At 40.4% G+C, this 16,542-nt stretch overlaps 1 protein-coding gene across 1 annotated transcript; it reads left to right on the top strand.

Annotated features, from left to right (window-relative positions):
• The first annotated feature begins 6,147 nt into the window (after window positions 1-6,147).
• LOC102076814 (piggyBac transposable element-derived protein 4-like) lies at window positions 6,148-14,593 on the top strand. The gene is made up of 4 exons (XM_025903265.1): window positions 6,148-6,417; window positions 6,921-7,151; window positions 14,189-14,305; window positions 14,507-14,593. The coding sequence occupies exons 1-4, from the start codon at window positions 6,148-6,150 to the stop codon at window positions 14,591-14,593; spliced, it is 705 nt and encodes a 234-aa protein (XP_025759050.1).
• Window positions 14,594-16,542: the final 1,949 nt, after the last annotated feature.

The raw sequence follows: 16,542 nt of genomic DNA, 5'->3' as shown, positions 1-16,542 counted from the left end.
ACACAAATCTGCCTCCCGGTTGCAACTCTGGATAGTCATGTCATGTCTAGTCAATTCTATGATAGATAGATTCCTATCAATGAGATCTTCTCTACTCAAAGTGTAATAGATACTGTCTATTACACTGATATCACCAGGGTTTTCCTAGAAAGTTTCCCAGATCATTTTCTGGGCACCACTAAGACAGCCATGGATTTAAGGAGTGGCTCAATATGTTACTCCGGATCCAACTGGGGAGGGTACCAGAGGAAACTACATTTCAATATTGTTTTAGCAACATTAACACTGATTCAGTATTAATTTTAGTGCCTTTCAATTGGTGTCGCTGAGTGGCCATCCTGCCACTCCAATCGTTCTGTCATTTCCATTTTTCATGAAGAGCCACAGAGAAATAAGAGGAGTCTTCTTTTTATTTCTATAGTGTTGGATACTATGAGACAAAATGATGTTGCTGCAGGATGAAGCCTTTACCTGCCATATCAATGTCATGCTCCCAGACGTCTTCGTTGGTTTGGTCTTGAACTGTTACAGTGACTTCTTCTGTGTTTACATCAAAACGGATCTCAAACGTTGCATAGTAGTTTGGTCCAAACTCCATGTCAAATTCAGCTTTCTGAAAACAAGAATCAAGGTCAATACCTTTATCCATGGCAGGTTTATTAAGCTTTAGCAAGGTTACCATTCACAGTGGTAACCACAGGGCTCTATTTCAGTCATGGTTCCTACTCAGTATATGATTGTCCATTTTGAACAGGTGACAGTTCTACATGGTCCCTTACTCTGTTTGTGGGTTAATTAACTAATAGGCCAGTAAAATGTCTTCTAGTACTTGCATCAAATTTAGCTTAACACTAGAAAATGACTTTCATTCAGCTTATCAGTCTACAGCAAAAAGTTTTTGGAGTTTAAGGATGTCAGATTTTTTTAAACACAGCAGTTTGATTCTTCTTGATGATTGATATATTTTGTCATGTTTAGCAGCTCAACCTACTGAGCTTTATGTGTTATTGCTAAAGAGAGAATTCTGTGTTCTCTAGTTTCTCTTTCTGTATCAGATGGGTATGAAAAACAAAGCTATCAAAATGCCTCCCATCTCTGTTTATATTTGAATTCAACAGCCTCCAGGAAGAACTGCGATCCTGTTCTCTATAGTAGTACAGGTAGCATTAGTCATTTTTCTTGTACAATATTTACCTTGGGTTGGATTTTCCTGGCTGTTGGACAGAGAACAGTGTAAGTCTCATTTTTGATGAGTTTACAGTTGGAAGGCACCGGGATGTAAGCAGAGTGTGGATGCTGTGCTTTTACCTTAAGGAGACACCAGAGCATTTTATTTAGAGGCTTCATTTTCAGTAGAGGCCAAGTGACACATCAGAAATTAGATCACTTTCAACATCACAAGAATAAAAGAACAAAAATAAAATATTTTTAATGTTTAAATGATTCCATTTGAAAGTTTCTGAGCTCTAATACGCAACCATAACCTTTGAAAATAAACAGCACTGTGAATGTGCTCAGCAATAAAACTGAAAAGAATGGTCTCTTTCTTTATTTACTGACCTACGGATGCTCAGATTCCCCAAATTATTTCCTCACCATTTTGTACTGTTTTTTTTTTTTTTTAATTTCATGTTAAACTATGGGGGAAGGTGGAGACACCAGGTTGCCTCCTCTGTCAGAAGAGAAGAGCACATTCTAAGCTGCTGTCCAAAAGCCCTGTGCGAAGGGTGATCCCAGCAAAGGGCCATCAAGTTGGCCACCAACGCAGCAGACGTGGCGTCGAGGTGGTTGTGGATCAAAAGAAGAGAGGCGTGGCATGTAGGGTAGAGCTACCTGGACACAAGCTGGGGCTTGATCAACCCTAGCTGGGTCACCTGGGAGGAGGGGCCTGATTGTTGAAAGACCCGGAACCACTTATGACCCCAGGTTACATCACTGATGATGTGTCCAGGGGCACCAGGCGGTGTTTTTTTAAAATCATTTTCAGTTTTGCATTTCATTATAATTTTACATCTAATAGTGGTGTATGCACACAAAGTACATTTTAGTGATTACTATAAACACTAAATAGAGTTTAGTACAAAATTTTCTTGCAAGTTTGAAATGCACAAACATCTCAACCATTCTGTTGAGTATGGATTATTTTGTGCCTCTATTCTGAGCGCACGTAAATAATTTTTGCAAATACAAATGTTTCATTTTGAGAAGAAAATTATTTTGAGTGAACAAAATTCTTTGCTGCGTACAAGAAATGTATTTCAGTGTTTGCTATTATCCATAAGCACACACCGCTCCTTTCGGTCAGTTGTTGGCATTTGCTCTTGCTCAGATCTCTGCTCTGTGTGCTCACAGACATCTGCAGACCTGCTCTCAGTGTGTCGCTCTCGCTCTCAACATCTCTGCTCCCTGCACACTCAACTCTTTCTGTACATTGTTATAAATGTGCCACAAAACCAACCAATCACAGACTTGGATGCAAAAATTGATTGGCTGTTTTGGTTGTAGCTAAATTCATTTTTGGTTAGTATGATTAATTATTTTATTTTAAAATATATAATTTTTTAGGACCATTGTTGGTTTAATTTTAGTTTAAACCAAACCACTCCACTGGATTTAACTACACTTTGGACAGTGTTCCTGGAATGCAGTAGCTAGCGAGCTGATTGGAGACCAAAACAGCCAATCAGAATTGTTGCATCCAAGTCTGTGACTGGGCGAGAGAGACTGTTATTGTATGTGCTTATGGATAATAGCAAACACTGAAATACATTTCTTGAACGCAGCAATGAATGTTTTCTTCATTCACAATAATTTCCTCCTTAAAATGCAAAATTTGTACTTGCAAAAATTATTTGCGTGCGCTCAGAATAGAGGCATAAAAATAACACCATAGTCAGGGGCTTCCATTCAAGTCAAATATTTGCTTGAACAACGCTCTCCTAGTGGATGCCAATTGTAACATCACAATCTCAAGGTATACTGGAGTAGACAGCTCTCAAAATCATCAAGTATGAAGAAGAGTCAGAAGACAAATGAAATGTGAACATGTGAACAGCATAAAACAAAGTGCAGCAGAACACAGAAAGCTCTGTGATACTCGTCATCTCCAGCTGGTGTTCGGGGTTTTGCTCAGCCACCTAACATAACGAAAGCTTAGCTGTGTTCAACTTCCTTCATGCACCTCAGAAAAAAAAGAAGGTAAACGGACTGGTTTTTATATTGCACTTTTAACTTGACACACAAAGCACTTTATACACCTTACCTCATTCATACCCATTAATAAAAGAACCTTTGTATTGACATTATATTTAGCTTCCACTAAAAGTACTGAAAACGATAAAGATATAGTATTTGATCTAACTTTACCTCGTGCAGAGGGACGTTGCATGGCAGGAGAAAAACATCAAGGTTTTGTGTCTGTGCTCCAGTCTGTGGTGCTCTGACAAACAGTAAAACTTGGCCCCTTAACTGGATTCTTTATGGTCAAAAACCTCTTTATGAAATCCCAGATAAGCCCAAAGGCAGAGAGGTGGGAGACTTCTACAATCACATGAGTATCTGTGATCTTCAGTGGCTGTAGGACGCTAAATCCATCATCAGAGAAGTTGATGACAGACAACGAGTCGTCAGAGAGCACAGCTGTGAAAACAGACAGTTTTTGTCACTTGCTCAAATCCAATTCTGAGGAAATGGTTAAGCACAACTGTCTATAATTTCAACAATAATCTCAGTTGGATAATTTTATTCTACAAAAAATACAAACCCAGATCTCCAGTACGGAGCCCAGCAAGGGACACTGGAGGAAAAGAAAATGAAGATGAACTCGCAAAGGTTTTGCCCCTTGCGGGGCTCCATACTCTAGAGTTACAAAACATCTCAAATGTTTAGACATTTTACTGTTTCATGAAAAAGATTAGCTCATTTTCAATTTGATGGCAAGGGCACATGTCAAAAGGTTTGGAAAAGTAAGCGTTTCTTAAAAAGAAACAGCTGGAGCACCATGTAGTTAACCAGCTTAACTGACAACAGGACAGTATTATCTCGTGTCCCATTTCGCTGCAGGGCAACTTGCATGTGACAGAATAAGCACTGCTGTAGCAGTGTTTTGTTGTTTTTCTGTTCCCAAGTCTGCAACCATGACCTTTGAAAATAAAAGCTCTTCAGAGTGGAACTTTGCAGTCAGTACAGTAATTTGCTCACCTTCATCTGTTTCACAGTGTGGGAAGTGGAGTTGACGAATTACATCCTCACAGCCCTTTATCTCAAACAGTGGCCCTGCTGCTGTCTTTCCAGTTGATTGGAGGATACTCTGATCCCACTGGATAATCCTGTACAGAACTTCCACCTCCTGAGTCATGTCAAACACCAGTCCAGTCAGAGAACACTGGAAGAGACCCGAACCAGGACACTTGAATCTGTGGGAAAAAAGAAATGAAGAAAGAAGAGGGAAACAGATGCATGGAAGTAAAATAAAGTCCATACTGTAGCACACAGTCAGTAGACGTTCTATCTACTGTTGCTGCACAGGCTATTTGAATAAATCAATGCAACTTTAGAGGTTTAGATATTAGATATTTCTAGATATTAGTGCTGGGCAGCATTTAAATTTTTAAATAGTGATTAATCTCATGATTCTTTGTGATTAACTGCATTGTCAATGCAACATTCAATAATGAATTCAAAAGTAGTATATTATGAACTTATTATACCGTATTTTCTGGACTATAAGGTGCACTTAAAATCCTTAATTGTGCCACACTGGGACCTTTTTGTGCCACTTTTTTTCTTCGTATGAAAGCCATTTCCACTGTGTTGGGTGTAATATAGCCAAACTTGCCAAACGGTTTGTTTTTTTTTTAAAAACTTTAAAATTTCAGTCTGATTTTCTTAAATCAGCCTAAAATGGCTGATTTAAGCAAAAATACTCACACTGATCACCCTAGGGACCGTTTTCGGCCCATTGACAACCATTATAAACGCTATTTTTCATGCCAAATTAATTATATCGTTAATGAGAGTATTTCTTTAGCTTTCTGACTCATTGCAGACTTCCCGCCTTGAAATTGTAATGTTTTTATTTGTCCACCAGGTGGCGCCCTTTTCCCACTTTTGGGTGGGTGAACGAACTGGCGTAAACCCAGTATTTATTCCATAAACTTTCTGCTCAAATAAATGCCAATTCTGTGTCACTATGTTGGATAATGGCATGTGTGGGGGTTTTTTTTATAATAAAGGTCTTTATAACTAAAAAAAAGGGGAAAAAGAAAGATAAAAATAAGTGTGTCTGTGTCTTCAAAAAGTCTTTCCTCTCTTAGAAGGCCACGCTGCAATATAAAAAAAATAAACATAAAAGCATGGGCCAAAATCAAATGAGACTTTATTTTGTCTGCAAGCTCAGGTTGTTTATGCAGGTGCACTGCAGCAGAGGTTATAAGAATGAGCAGTAGAGCGGGATTAGTCATTTTCAGGATGGCAAGATTCTATAACACCGATGAGGTATTGAAAATGGTCCTGGACCGTGAGTCCCAGGATAGCGACTCATCCTCCTCCTCCTCCTCCGAGGATTCTGGAGATGAGGACACGGATTTTTCTGTGGGACAAGAGCAGCCGGAGTCCAGTTCCCATGAAGAAAGTTCAGACGACAAGAGCGAAGGGGAGATGGAGACGGAGGACGCAGCATCGGGATGGAATTCAAAGAATGGAAAAATCATTTGGTCCCCCACAAATTTGGAGACCCTCCGCTATGTTCCAGCGCCGACAAATATCACCCCAGGACCGACACACTACGCCGCAGCCCGAATCAGGGACCCGGCATCCAGCTTTTCACTTTTCCTTACGGATGAAATTGTGCAGCTCACCGTGGATATGACCAATCTGCACGGGAGACGCTCCGTGGCCGACTCGCGAGAAATGGACTGTGATGAATTTCAAGCGTATGTGGGGTTGCTAATTTTGGCCGGCGTCTACCGATCAAGAAATGAATCGTCACTCAGCCTCTGGGGAGTAAAATACGGACGGGACATTTTCCGGGCCACCATGTCCCTCAATCGCTTCAACCAAATCGGCGGGGCGCTCCGATTCGACGATAAGCTTTCCCGACCCTGACGGCGTGATGACAAGCTGGCCGCGTTCCGCAAAGTGTGGGATATGTGGACGCATCGTCTGGAGCTGCTTTTCAGCCCAGACAGAGACATTTGCATTGATGAGCAGCTGGTGCCATACCGAGGACGGTGCAATTTCAAGCAATATATCCCAAGCAAGCCTGCAAAGTACGGTTTGAAAATATGGGCCGTATGCGATGTCAAAACCTCCTACGCCTGGAGACTCCAGGTGTACACCGGCAAAGCTGGCGACCGCGCGGAGGTCAACCAGGGGATGCGGGTGGCCCTGGAGCTAACAGAGGGGCTCCAGGGAAACGTGGTGACCTGTGTAAAGGAATTTCTTTTATTTATGTACTAATCACATTATTTTATTGTATAATGCCTTGGTGCCACTGGATTTTAACATGTCTGACACCCATACTGTAAGAAGGAAGTTGAGGGAAGCAGACAACTCCACAGGAAGAGTCTTTTGTCTCTTCAAGGACTCTGGGAGGTAGCAAGGGAGTGTGAACCTTAAGGTGTGAAACAGCTGTATTGCTTTTTGTTCCTGGAGAAGGTATTTAACTGAGAGCCATGCTAGGCTCAGTGAGACTCTGCTGACCCTGCCCCGTGGTCATGCAGGCTCTCCACAAGCTTGGTTGTCTGTTCTGTGTGTGTTTTGATTAAAGAATGTTAGCTACCGCTCACCGCTCATCTGCAGGCTTTATTTAAGTGGAAAACTTCCACAACACCTGTGACAATTTTTTCACCTCCTTTGCCCTGGCAGAAGAGCTGCTGAGGAGGAAAATTGCCCTGGTGGGCACGATCAGGAAAAACAAGACGGAGCTTCCACCTCAATTGCTCCAAACAAGAGGAAGAGCGATCTTCTCCTCCGTCTTTGCCTTCACTCTCACGCACACCATCGTCTCCTACGTCCCCCGACGCGGCAAGAACGTGCTACTAATGAGCACAAAACACCGCACGCCTGGTGTGAGCGAGGGACAGAAGCGAAAGCCCGTAATCATTCAAGATTACAACAGGTGCAAAGGAGGTGTGGACAACCTCGACAAGGTAGGTGTCATTACGCATCAGTTACGCACAGATTTATTCATTCTTGCTCATATTCTCTTGTAAAATATTCATAGGTTTGATGTTTTTGGGTTTTTGTGTGTGTGTGTGTGTGTGTGTGTGTGTTTTGTTAGGTTGTTGGAACCTATTCCTGTAGAAGGAAAACAAATCGTTGGCCAGTGGCCCTCTTTCATAACCTGCTGGATGTGTCCCTCTACAATTCCTTCGTGCTGTGGACAGCGATTGACCCAGCCTGGCAACAGCAGAAAAGATATAGGAGGAGGTTATATATTGAAGAGGTGTCCGAAGCTTTGATAAAACCACACATATCGAAGCGAGGACGCCTTCCCCGCTCCTCAAGTGCTGCAGACGTTGTGACTGGTGCGCAGAGTGCCGCTGCAGGCCCCGCCCCAGGCCCCGCTCCAATCCCTAAAATGAAGTGCAGGAGACAGTGCCAGTTATGCACTGATAAAAGGAGGCGCGTCGTCAGCACCTGCTGCAAATGCGAAAAGCCGGCATGTAAGGACCACTGTCTGTCCATTTGCAGCCTCTGTTTCAAATGAGGACTCTGACACACCTCCACATACACTCCACACCTCCACACACCTCCACATATGCTCTTCCCCCTCTCTCTCACCCTCTCACTTGCTCTTTCTTTCTCATACCTTTCCCCGTTCCCAAAAACACAAATGTTAATGTTCATTGTTCTAAATAAAACTATTTTCTGGTTCAAACTGATCTTGTATTTTCATTTACATATTTTTTTCATTTTATTTTAGAACACAGCAAGCTAAAAAGCATTTAGTGGGGAAAAAGTGAAAAACAGAATATACCATTATATTCAATTTACTGTGCCCCTGCAAAAAAAATAATGATCAGTCAAAATGAATGTCGGTGCCAATCTTTGGACCATCTAAAGGGCTAATTATAATAATAATCAAATATCACTTCAAATGTATTTTATGGAAAATATTTAAGTTTTTTGCTCTTTTCGGCTTAAAAAACAGTGCGCTCATGTAATGAAACTGGGATATAAAGGGTTAAAAACCCCGAAATATAATAAAAACTTGATATGAATATTTTAAGCAGAAGTAGTCTTAAAAGACTGACTCATTTAAAGTGGTAAAAAATATTAATTATAACCTTTTTATAGCACTTTTGGGGGCGGGACCGTTTTGGGTCCCCAGGGTGATCAGTGCGAGTATTTTTTTTAAATTTGCCCCTGCAAAAAAAATAATGGTCAGTCAAAATGAATGTTGGTGCCAATCTTTGGACCATCTAAAGGGCTAATTATAATAATAATCAAATATTACTTCAAATGTATTTTATGGAAAATATTTAAGTTTTTTGTTTTTTGGGGCTAAAAAAACAGTGCGCTCATGTAATGAAACTGGGATATAAAGGGTTAAAAACCCCGAAATATGATAAAAACTTGATATGAATATTTCAGGCAGAAGTAATCTTAAAAGACTGACTCATTTAAAGTGGAAAAAAATATTAATATATAACCTTTTTATAGCACTTTTGGGGGTGGGACCGTTTTGGGTCCCCAGGGTGATCAACGTAAGTTTTTTAAAGGGTGGCACAAGGTTAAATTTTCACAAAAATCGACAGTGCAGCTTGTAATCTGGTGCACCTTATGTATGAATTCTGGTTGTGCTTACTGACCTCGAATCGATTTTATATGGTACACAGCGCTCAAAAATCTGTCAAAAATGTTTTAAGTAAGACTTTGGTAAGCAGCGAAGCGCCATTGTTCGTTTGGGTGGGTGGTTTTCTGGCATCAATAGTGTGTAAAGCATTAAAGTGATATTTCAGGCTTGAAGCACTCCGGTGATAAGAAAACTCAACCTTGCAGTGCTTACAAATGCTGTCTACAACACTGCTGTCTGGAACAGTTTTAGAATGAAAATGTCCATGTAAAAGAGCTGTATCTTCTTTCTGGCTACTGCTCCTTTCACCACCTTTTACTTCTCATTAATTGAGCATTTTAAAATTTAATTTTATACTCTAAAGGTGTTTTTTACATGACATCTCATGGGACTGGTCATGAATCCCTCATTAAAAAAAGCAGAGAACCCCCAGCAGATAACTGTGGGGTCAGGAGAGACTATCTCACCATTTGGACACAAGCTGAGACCTGATGAGCTCCAGCAGTGTCATATAGCATGAAAGTAGTATTTTTAAGTATTGTACTTAATTTAGAAGACTATTATTTGTAGTTGTCAAAATAATGTGATAGAAATTTTTATGCAGAATGATTACCTGTATGAAATTTTTCCAGATTCAGTTTCCACGTCAGGTTCAAAGATGGATGTAAGCTGGAACATAAAATCCCAATGAAATACACTGATGTTTTGGTTAGGGATGCACCGATACCGATACTGGTATCGGGTATCGGGGCCGATACTGTAAAATGTGTGCGTACTCGTACTCGTAAAAGTTAACCGATACCATGAACCGATACTAATGTAGCCCGGATGGGAATTTGGGAGTGGATACTCATAATTCCTGTCAAGAGAAAATTGTATATATGTGATCAGCTACATGAAATGTATCCTTTCATTATTTGTGATTAAGCACATGTTTAAATAACCTTTTGCCTAGTAACTTGTGTGCTGAACTTATGCAGATACTAACCGCATCCTGTTGTTCTGAACATTTAGATGTAGAGAAGACCAAGCTCAGCTCTTTTACGAGAACATGCAAATGAAGAGAAGGGGAAAAACCCACTGCTCTAAATGACGTTGTTGCCTTTGTACACACACACACATACACACACACACACACTCACACAGAAAAGTATAAATAAAGGACGCGGACAGTCAATGGGCGCAGATCCTGTGTTCATGACTGCCCTCGCGAGTGAAAGAACTGCAGTGTTTGTGTTTTCTAAACTCAGGAGTCTTGGCTAAAGAAAGAGCGGCAGGGTGATTTAAAGAAATCCCCTGTCATTTAAATTGGTTCTTCGAACCTAGAGATGGAAACACCAGATACATTTCTGTGACTCCAATAAGGTCTGATTGCTGCATCCTGACGTCGTGGAAAAGCCAGAACCGAAGTCTGTCGACAGCCCTCTCTAGGTAGAGGTGAAAGCCCTGGGCGTAAATTCGTATCCAGGCCGGGCCTGGTCCACGGCGTTGGGGTCCAGCCAGATGACCTGAACAACCAGCAAAAGACGACTGAGGGTGAGAAAACACTTTTTGGTTTTAAACCGCCGGAAGGGTTTAGAAGAATGCGCAAAATAGGTTAGAAGTAGCCGGAATTACTTCAGGAAATGCGCAAAGGTTGGAAGTAGCCGGAATTACTTCAGGATACGCGTAAAATAGGTTGGAAGTAGCCGGAATTACTTCAAAGAAGCACGTGAAATAGGTTGAGTTCGCCGGAAGGAACTAAGTTTAGACTGGTTCTAGAGGTAGCCGTCAAATACCTCGTGACAAATAAGGTTTAAGTTCGCCACAAGGAACTGTGTTTAGACAGGTTTCAGAAGTAGCCGGAATTACTTCGTGACAAATTAGCGCGCAAATGTCTATCTGTGTGTATGTATATGTGTTTTATGTGTATGTGTTTTGGAAGTAAGTTGATTTTACAGCACAATACGCTGCTGAACTACTTCCATTGTTTGTTTTTTATTGTTTTCTTTGTGTATCCTGCAAAAAGCTCAAGTACTGGTGACGAAGGGAAAAGGTTGGGCTTTGTCTCATAAAACTGACACCGGTCCAGGAATAGCCCGGAGTAGGAGGCCGTGTCAGCAACCACCCCCGAGTCTAGTACCAGAGAAAGCTTTGCAGTTCTGTGATAATGGGGAATCAGCCCACAAAACTCACTGTTGACGAGCAGTGGTTAGAAAAGAAATGTCCAGGCGCCGGACAAATTAGTGCATATAGATGGAGAAATCCAAAGAACACCTAAATGTCCCACGTGGGAGGGAAAATGTATAACTAAATTATAAGAAACCCTGCAAGCAGAAATAAATACTGAAAAGGAAGCTAAAAAGAAATCAAAGCATACACAAGAGTTGTATTTTAGAGCATGGAAAGAGGAATGAAGTGGAATAAACAAAAGGTTAAATTAAGGTTAACTTAAATTAAATTAGAGCTTATCGCTACTATATTCAAACTAATAATAGGAAGCATAGCAACCTGTAAATTGGTATTACCAAATGATACAAAATTGGGTAGACAACCATACCCAGAATGAATAGAATGAATGAAAGCAGATAATTCACACAAAATATATCAAATAAAAAAAGAGAGATGCATAAGGCATATTACGGCTGTGTCATTGTTCAGCCAAAGAAAGAGTGTGAAAATACAAATGTCTCCAGCTTGGGAAGGTGTGAAGCTGCAGGTTCACACAGACCCGTGATGGATACATAATAAAATATAAACTAATATACTATTGTATATTAATAGTAAAGTAGTAAAGTAGTGTATTGTAATATACTATTGCTGTTATAATAAAGGAAAAACAATACAATGATAACATTAATAATGACATAATATTAATAATAGACACCTCAGTCAGTTATGATGTGAGGTGGATAATTGTTAAAAGTAGTCTGATTCAAGCTTAAGGTTTGCTCAAACTCAGTACAATGATATATGAGATAACTATTGTTTGCAAATATTGCTAAATGCCTGTAATTAAGAGGCTGGTTTTGCATTATGAGAGTATGAATACAGTTTGAACATACTAGTGTGGATGTATAGTAAGTGACTGAATTTTGATAGATGTATATATCTTGAGCCATAAAGGCTGGTGTGTTTTATTTTTTTAGTTATGTGTGTGTGGGGAGAAGCTGTGAGGACGATGAGAGGTTTCAGTTTTCCCCTTCTCAGTTTTCCTTTTCTTTTTTCTTTTGACTTGCTCTTTCTGATCATGGAAGGCATGTCCAAAATACTCGTATGAAAGCGTATTTTGTGTGATTTTAACTGTGTGAATGCTGTCAGTATTTGATTTAAGTGACTCTGCATGATTTGTCTGAGTGTAAAATGGAAGTTTGAGAGAGAAAAGGCAGTGCGTGTGAGACGAGTCATGGCGTCTGAAAGAGGTTAGAGCATTTCAAAGGGGTGTATGAAATAAAGGAGTGTGAAATATATTTCTTTTGTGATGTAAAATAGGAGGTTTAAAGTTTGCAAGTGCTTTTAATTCAAGAAACGCATGAGTGAGGTTATGATGTGTGGAAGAGCTCGGTTTAAATGTGTGTGAGTGAAATGAAGGTGTATTGTTTTTAGACTAAGATTTAGTAGAATAAAAGAGGGCCTGTAGACTATAAATACAAAGAAAAAAACAAAGGAGTTAGATTAGTTTGAAGAACAGGAAATATGGCTCTGTGTACCGGGGCTGCAGCGACAGGAAATAGTGAACAGGAACTTTGCATGCCCATATATGGGAACTGAGTGTGTAAAGAAAGAACACAGAGAGACAGACGAGGCCCATGGAGCAAATGAAGCCTTTAAGAAAAATGAATATATTACTAATTGTATGCTTTAGTGTCTCAATACAGGTGGACTCTCTCAACATTGCAACCTTGAGTTCAGCAGCAGAAAAGTAGATTAAAAGAATTGGGAGAATAAGCCAGTTTTTGGCTCGAAATTGTGCGGCTGGATCTCTCACTTTGTCCCTGAAGCGGAGAAGAAGTTCAAAGGACAGTCAATCGCCTGATGAAGACCGACAGAACATCGTGGACTTGAATACAGCAGGCAAACGACAGTGCCACTGATCCATTAACACTGATGACGACTGACGACCAGCAGCAGCATGTAAGACTAATGCAACATGTACTGTGAAAATACAGGCTGGGCAGTTGAACAGTGGGATAAAGAATTGTGGAAGAGCACTGGACATTGAGTGATATTTTGCCATGCTGGGACTTAATCTGAAAGAAAGACTGTAAAGAAACAGAGAAGAAGACAACAGCTGAGTTGAGACTGTGTTTGCTGGAGCTTTGAAGCCCGAACAGGACATTGTGCAGAGAGGACCAGTGAGAGATGAAGCTGGACGAGTTTGACTGCGAGAATATAGGATATAATTGGATTGAAAATTGAAACCTGAACTCATGAATTGTTTAGGGATGTCCACCACAGCATAACAAAGAGGTAAACATTAGAAAAGGTAAGAATAATGAACGAAAATAATTGTCATTACCTTAATGAATAGAAAACACATACAAATTGTTACATGTGAGATTATTTTTGAAATGAATTAGAAGTGAGATAGTTTGAATCTAAACCTCAGTGATAAGATGCATGAATTAAACCTTATTGTAACAAATACTTGCAATGAAGAAAGCAGCTTACACTCAATTAATATGAACGCAAAGCCTTGGTGCCATAGGCAATTTGTTTTTGTTTGTTTGTTTTGTAAGCTTGAAAAACAAATTTGTGATCATACTTGTGGATCACAGTGACATATAATGATTAGGCACATGATTTAACAATGATGAGTTTTAGAGCTGTGAGTTATGAGCTGTAAGCAATGTAAAGTTTTTCCTTAACTTAAAAGTTTGAAATATGTAAGATGTGTGAGTTCTTAAAAAAAAGAAAAAAAGAAAAAAAAAGAAAAAAGGAATGACCTAAATGCCTTAAGTCAAAATGTAGTGTTGCATCTACAAAGAAGAAAGCAGACAGAGAGACGCACAGAATGTCAGTATGTTTTTTTAGCAGTACATCATTTTGCATTTGGCAGCATAGAGGAATGATTAAATCTACTGGAAACCCAGTACAACCTGGAGATCTTCTAAAGACACTATTAGAAAATAAGGATATTGTTTTGAACAATAAACTGCCGTAAGACTCTCCAGTCTCTTGCAGGTTGAAACCAAGTGTTATTGACAACACCCACAGCCTGTAAAATTGCAGAGAGACCATCTTGGATACATCAGAGCCACTGCAAAAGGTTGAGGTCCCGAGAAGCCCCGACACCGAGGAGGAAGCGCCTACGCTTGGTTGTTTCGGGGGTGAGGGTGGTAAGTGCGTTCTTGGGGCCCCCGTAGGGTAAGCCCGCACTCCAATCTCTATCCGATCAACTTTTGGCAGCCAGGTGTAGGTGTGAAGGGGAACCCTGATGGTTACCTTGACTACAAAGCTCACCCTTACAGGACCCCAGCTGATGCCAACAGCAGCCGAGCCACAAGGCAGACAGAGAAGATGGACGTACGACAACTTACACCTAATGGACATGACACAAGATCACATCCATCCTTGGATGAAAAGTGACTGATACAGATATGTGTTTAACAAGACCACAGAGAAAGACTGTTATGTTTGCTCGCACATGCCGAGCATATTGACACAACCATATATGGGAAACACCCTGGGACAGGTGCACTAATTCTGATTTCCGACCACCTTCAGAGTGACTTTTGTAAAGTGCACAACAACAACAACAACAACATCGTCATCCTGATCCAGGAAGAAGCCCTCAACTTTAACAAGTTTTAAAGAGACTGTTGATCGTCATTGAATTTTTCTTGATTTTATTTTGCTTTTCTTTACTTATGTTATTCCCTGTTTAAAGCTGTAATCTCACAGATGATAAGTTTGTCATTCACAGCATACGCAGATGCATCACAAACTGATGAAGATCATGAAGATGAAGTGCTAATGATGTAGTAACTAAGAATGTGAAAGACAAGTAGTTACTTATTGTACATTTCATTTCTCTGATAAACAGGGCGGAATGTCAAGAGAAAATTGTATATATGTGATCAGCTACATGAAATGTATCCTTTCATTATTTGTGATTAAGCACATGTTTAAATAACCTTTTGCCTAGTAACTTGTGTGCTGAACTTATGCAGATACTAACCGCATCCTGTTGTTCTGAACATTTAGATGTAGAGAAGACCAAGCTCAGCTCTTTTACGAGAACATGCAAATGAAGAGAAGGGGAAAAACCCGCTGCTCTAAATGACGTTGTTGCCTTTGTACACACACACACATACACACACACACACACTCACACAGAAAAGTATAAATAAAGGACGCGGACAGTCAATGGGCGCAGATCCTGTGTTCATGACTGCCCTCGCGAGTGAAAGAACTGCAGTGTTTGTGTTTTCTAAACTCAGGAGTCTTGGCTAAAGAAAGAGCGGCAGGGTGATTTAAAGAAATCCCCTGTCAATTCCCATGGACTTAAACGCCACGGTAACATAAGGTGTTCACAGTTGATGTTATGTGATGTAACTCTACCCTGAATATAATTTGCCCTGTAATATGTCGCAAGGTAAATACAGGTAATTAGAGCAATCAAACTGTTATGTTAATCATAAAAGTATTATTTTATGGTATGTAACTCTGAAGGGAGTTAAAATATTTTTCAGAGTTCTAATTTTCTGGAGGCCTGTGAAGGTAGCATAAAACGCGACCTTGCATGGGGAGATGCACGAGGTTAGCTGAACCAAAGTGAGAGACTCGGCTAGTTTTACTGAGGTTAACCAGCACAAAAGAGTGTGTGACTAGAAAGCTGACTGTGTGAGAGCTTCACAACAGAGTGTGGGTGAAGTGACTTTTTGTTTCAATGGTTGCACCACCGTGCTGTGTTTCCAGCTACGACCGCAGAGGCTAAAGGCTAGCCCGGACTGCTTGGCTTCGCCAAGGAGGCAGCCGCTATGGACTGTCGGAGAGCTGGACAGTGACTCGCTAACGCGCTGTAGCAGAGACAGCATCGGGTCGCAGGGAGTGGATTTAGTGTGGGACTGGTGCATGGCGACCTCCCCATCAGCTGAACTGTAAGTCAGACTTTTGTGCTCTTACTGGGGAGAAGAGGATTTTTCTCCATCGTCCGGCGTGAGCAACAAACAGGCCTGCAACAAGTGTGAATGTGAGTGTGTGGAGCCCATGTGTGAATATTGCATGTTTAGTGGATTTATATAACATGTTTTGGAGTGTATATTAGTGAGTCACTTACCAAAAGGTGATAACATAAGTTGGGTTGTTTAATATAATTTGAAAGGGAATTATGTCATTTATACAGTGTATTTCATTTGGTTAAGGAATTGGAATATCATTTGAGTTTAAAAAAGGGATGTGTTGTACAGTATTTGTCTCTGCCCTTACGTTCAGTAAACGTTTCGTTTGGGTTAAAGAGTTGTCTGGGGTCGTTTCTTTACTACTGGTTAAGTTTAACTTGTGTGTGGTAGAAGTATCGGTTTTTGTACTCGGTATCGGCAAGTACTCAGATCCAAGTATCGGTATCGGATCGGTTTGGAAAAATTGGTATCGTTGCATCCCTAGTTTTGGTGGTAATGTACCAAAACATAGAAAAGTTCAAAGTGTGCGGTCTTGGATTCAGAACAATAAAAGTTCTGAAACCAAGATTTGAAGATTCACTCTGTTACAGCAGATATTTAAGCAATTTGATTTAAGGTACCTGCTGAGTCCTGAAATCT

Source organism: Oreochromis niloticus, linkage group LG23, assembly GCF_001858045.2.
Source record: "Oreochromis niloticus isolate F11D_XX linkage group LG23, O_niloticus_UMD_NMBU, whole genome shotgun sequence".
In the NCBI taxonomy this organism is placed as follows: domain Eukaryota; kingdom Metazoa; phylum Chordata; class Actinopteri; order Cichliformes; family Cichlidae; genus Oreochromis; species Oreochromis niloticus.
The sequence above is the reverse complement of the archived record's forward strand: the minus strand, read 5'-3'. Positions and strand labels throughout refer to the sequence as shown.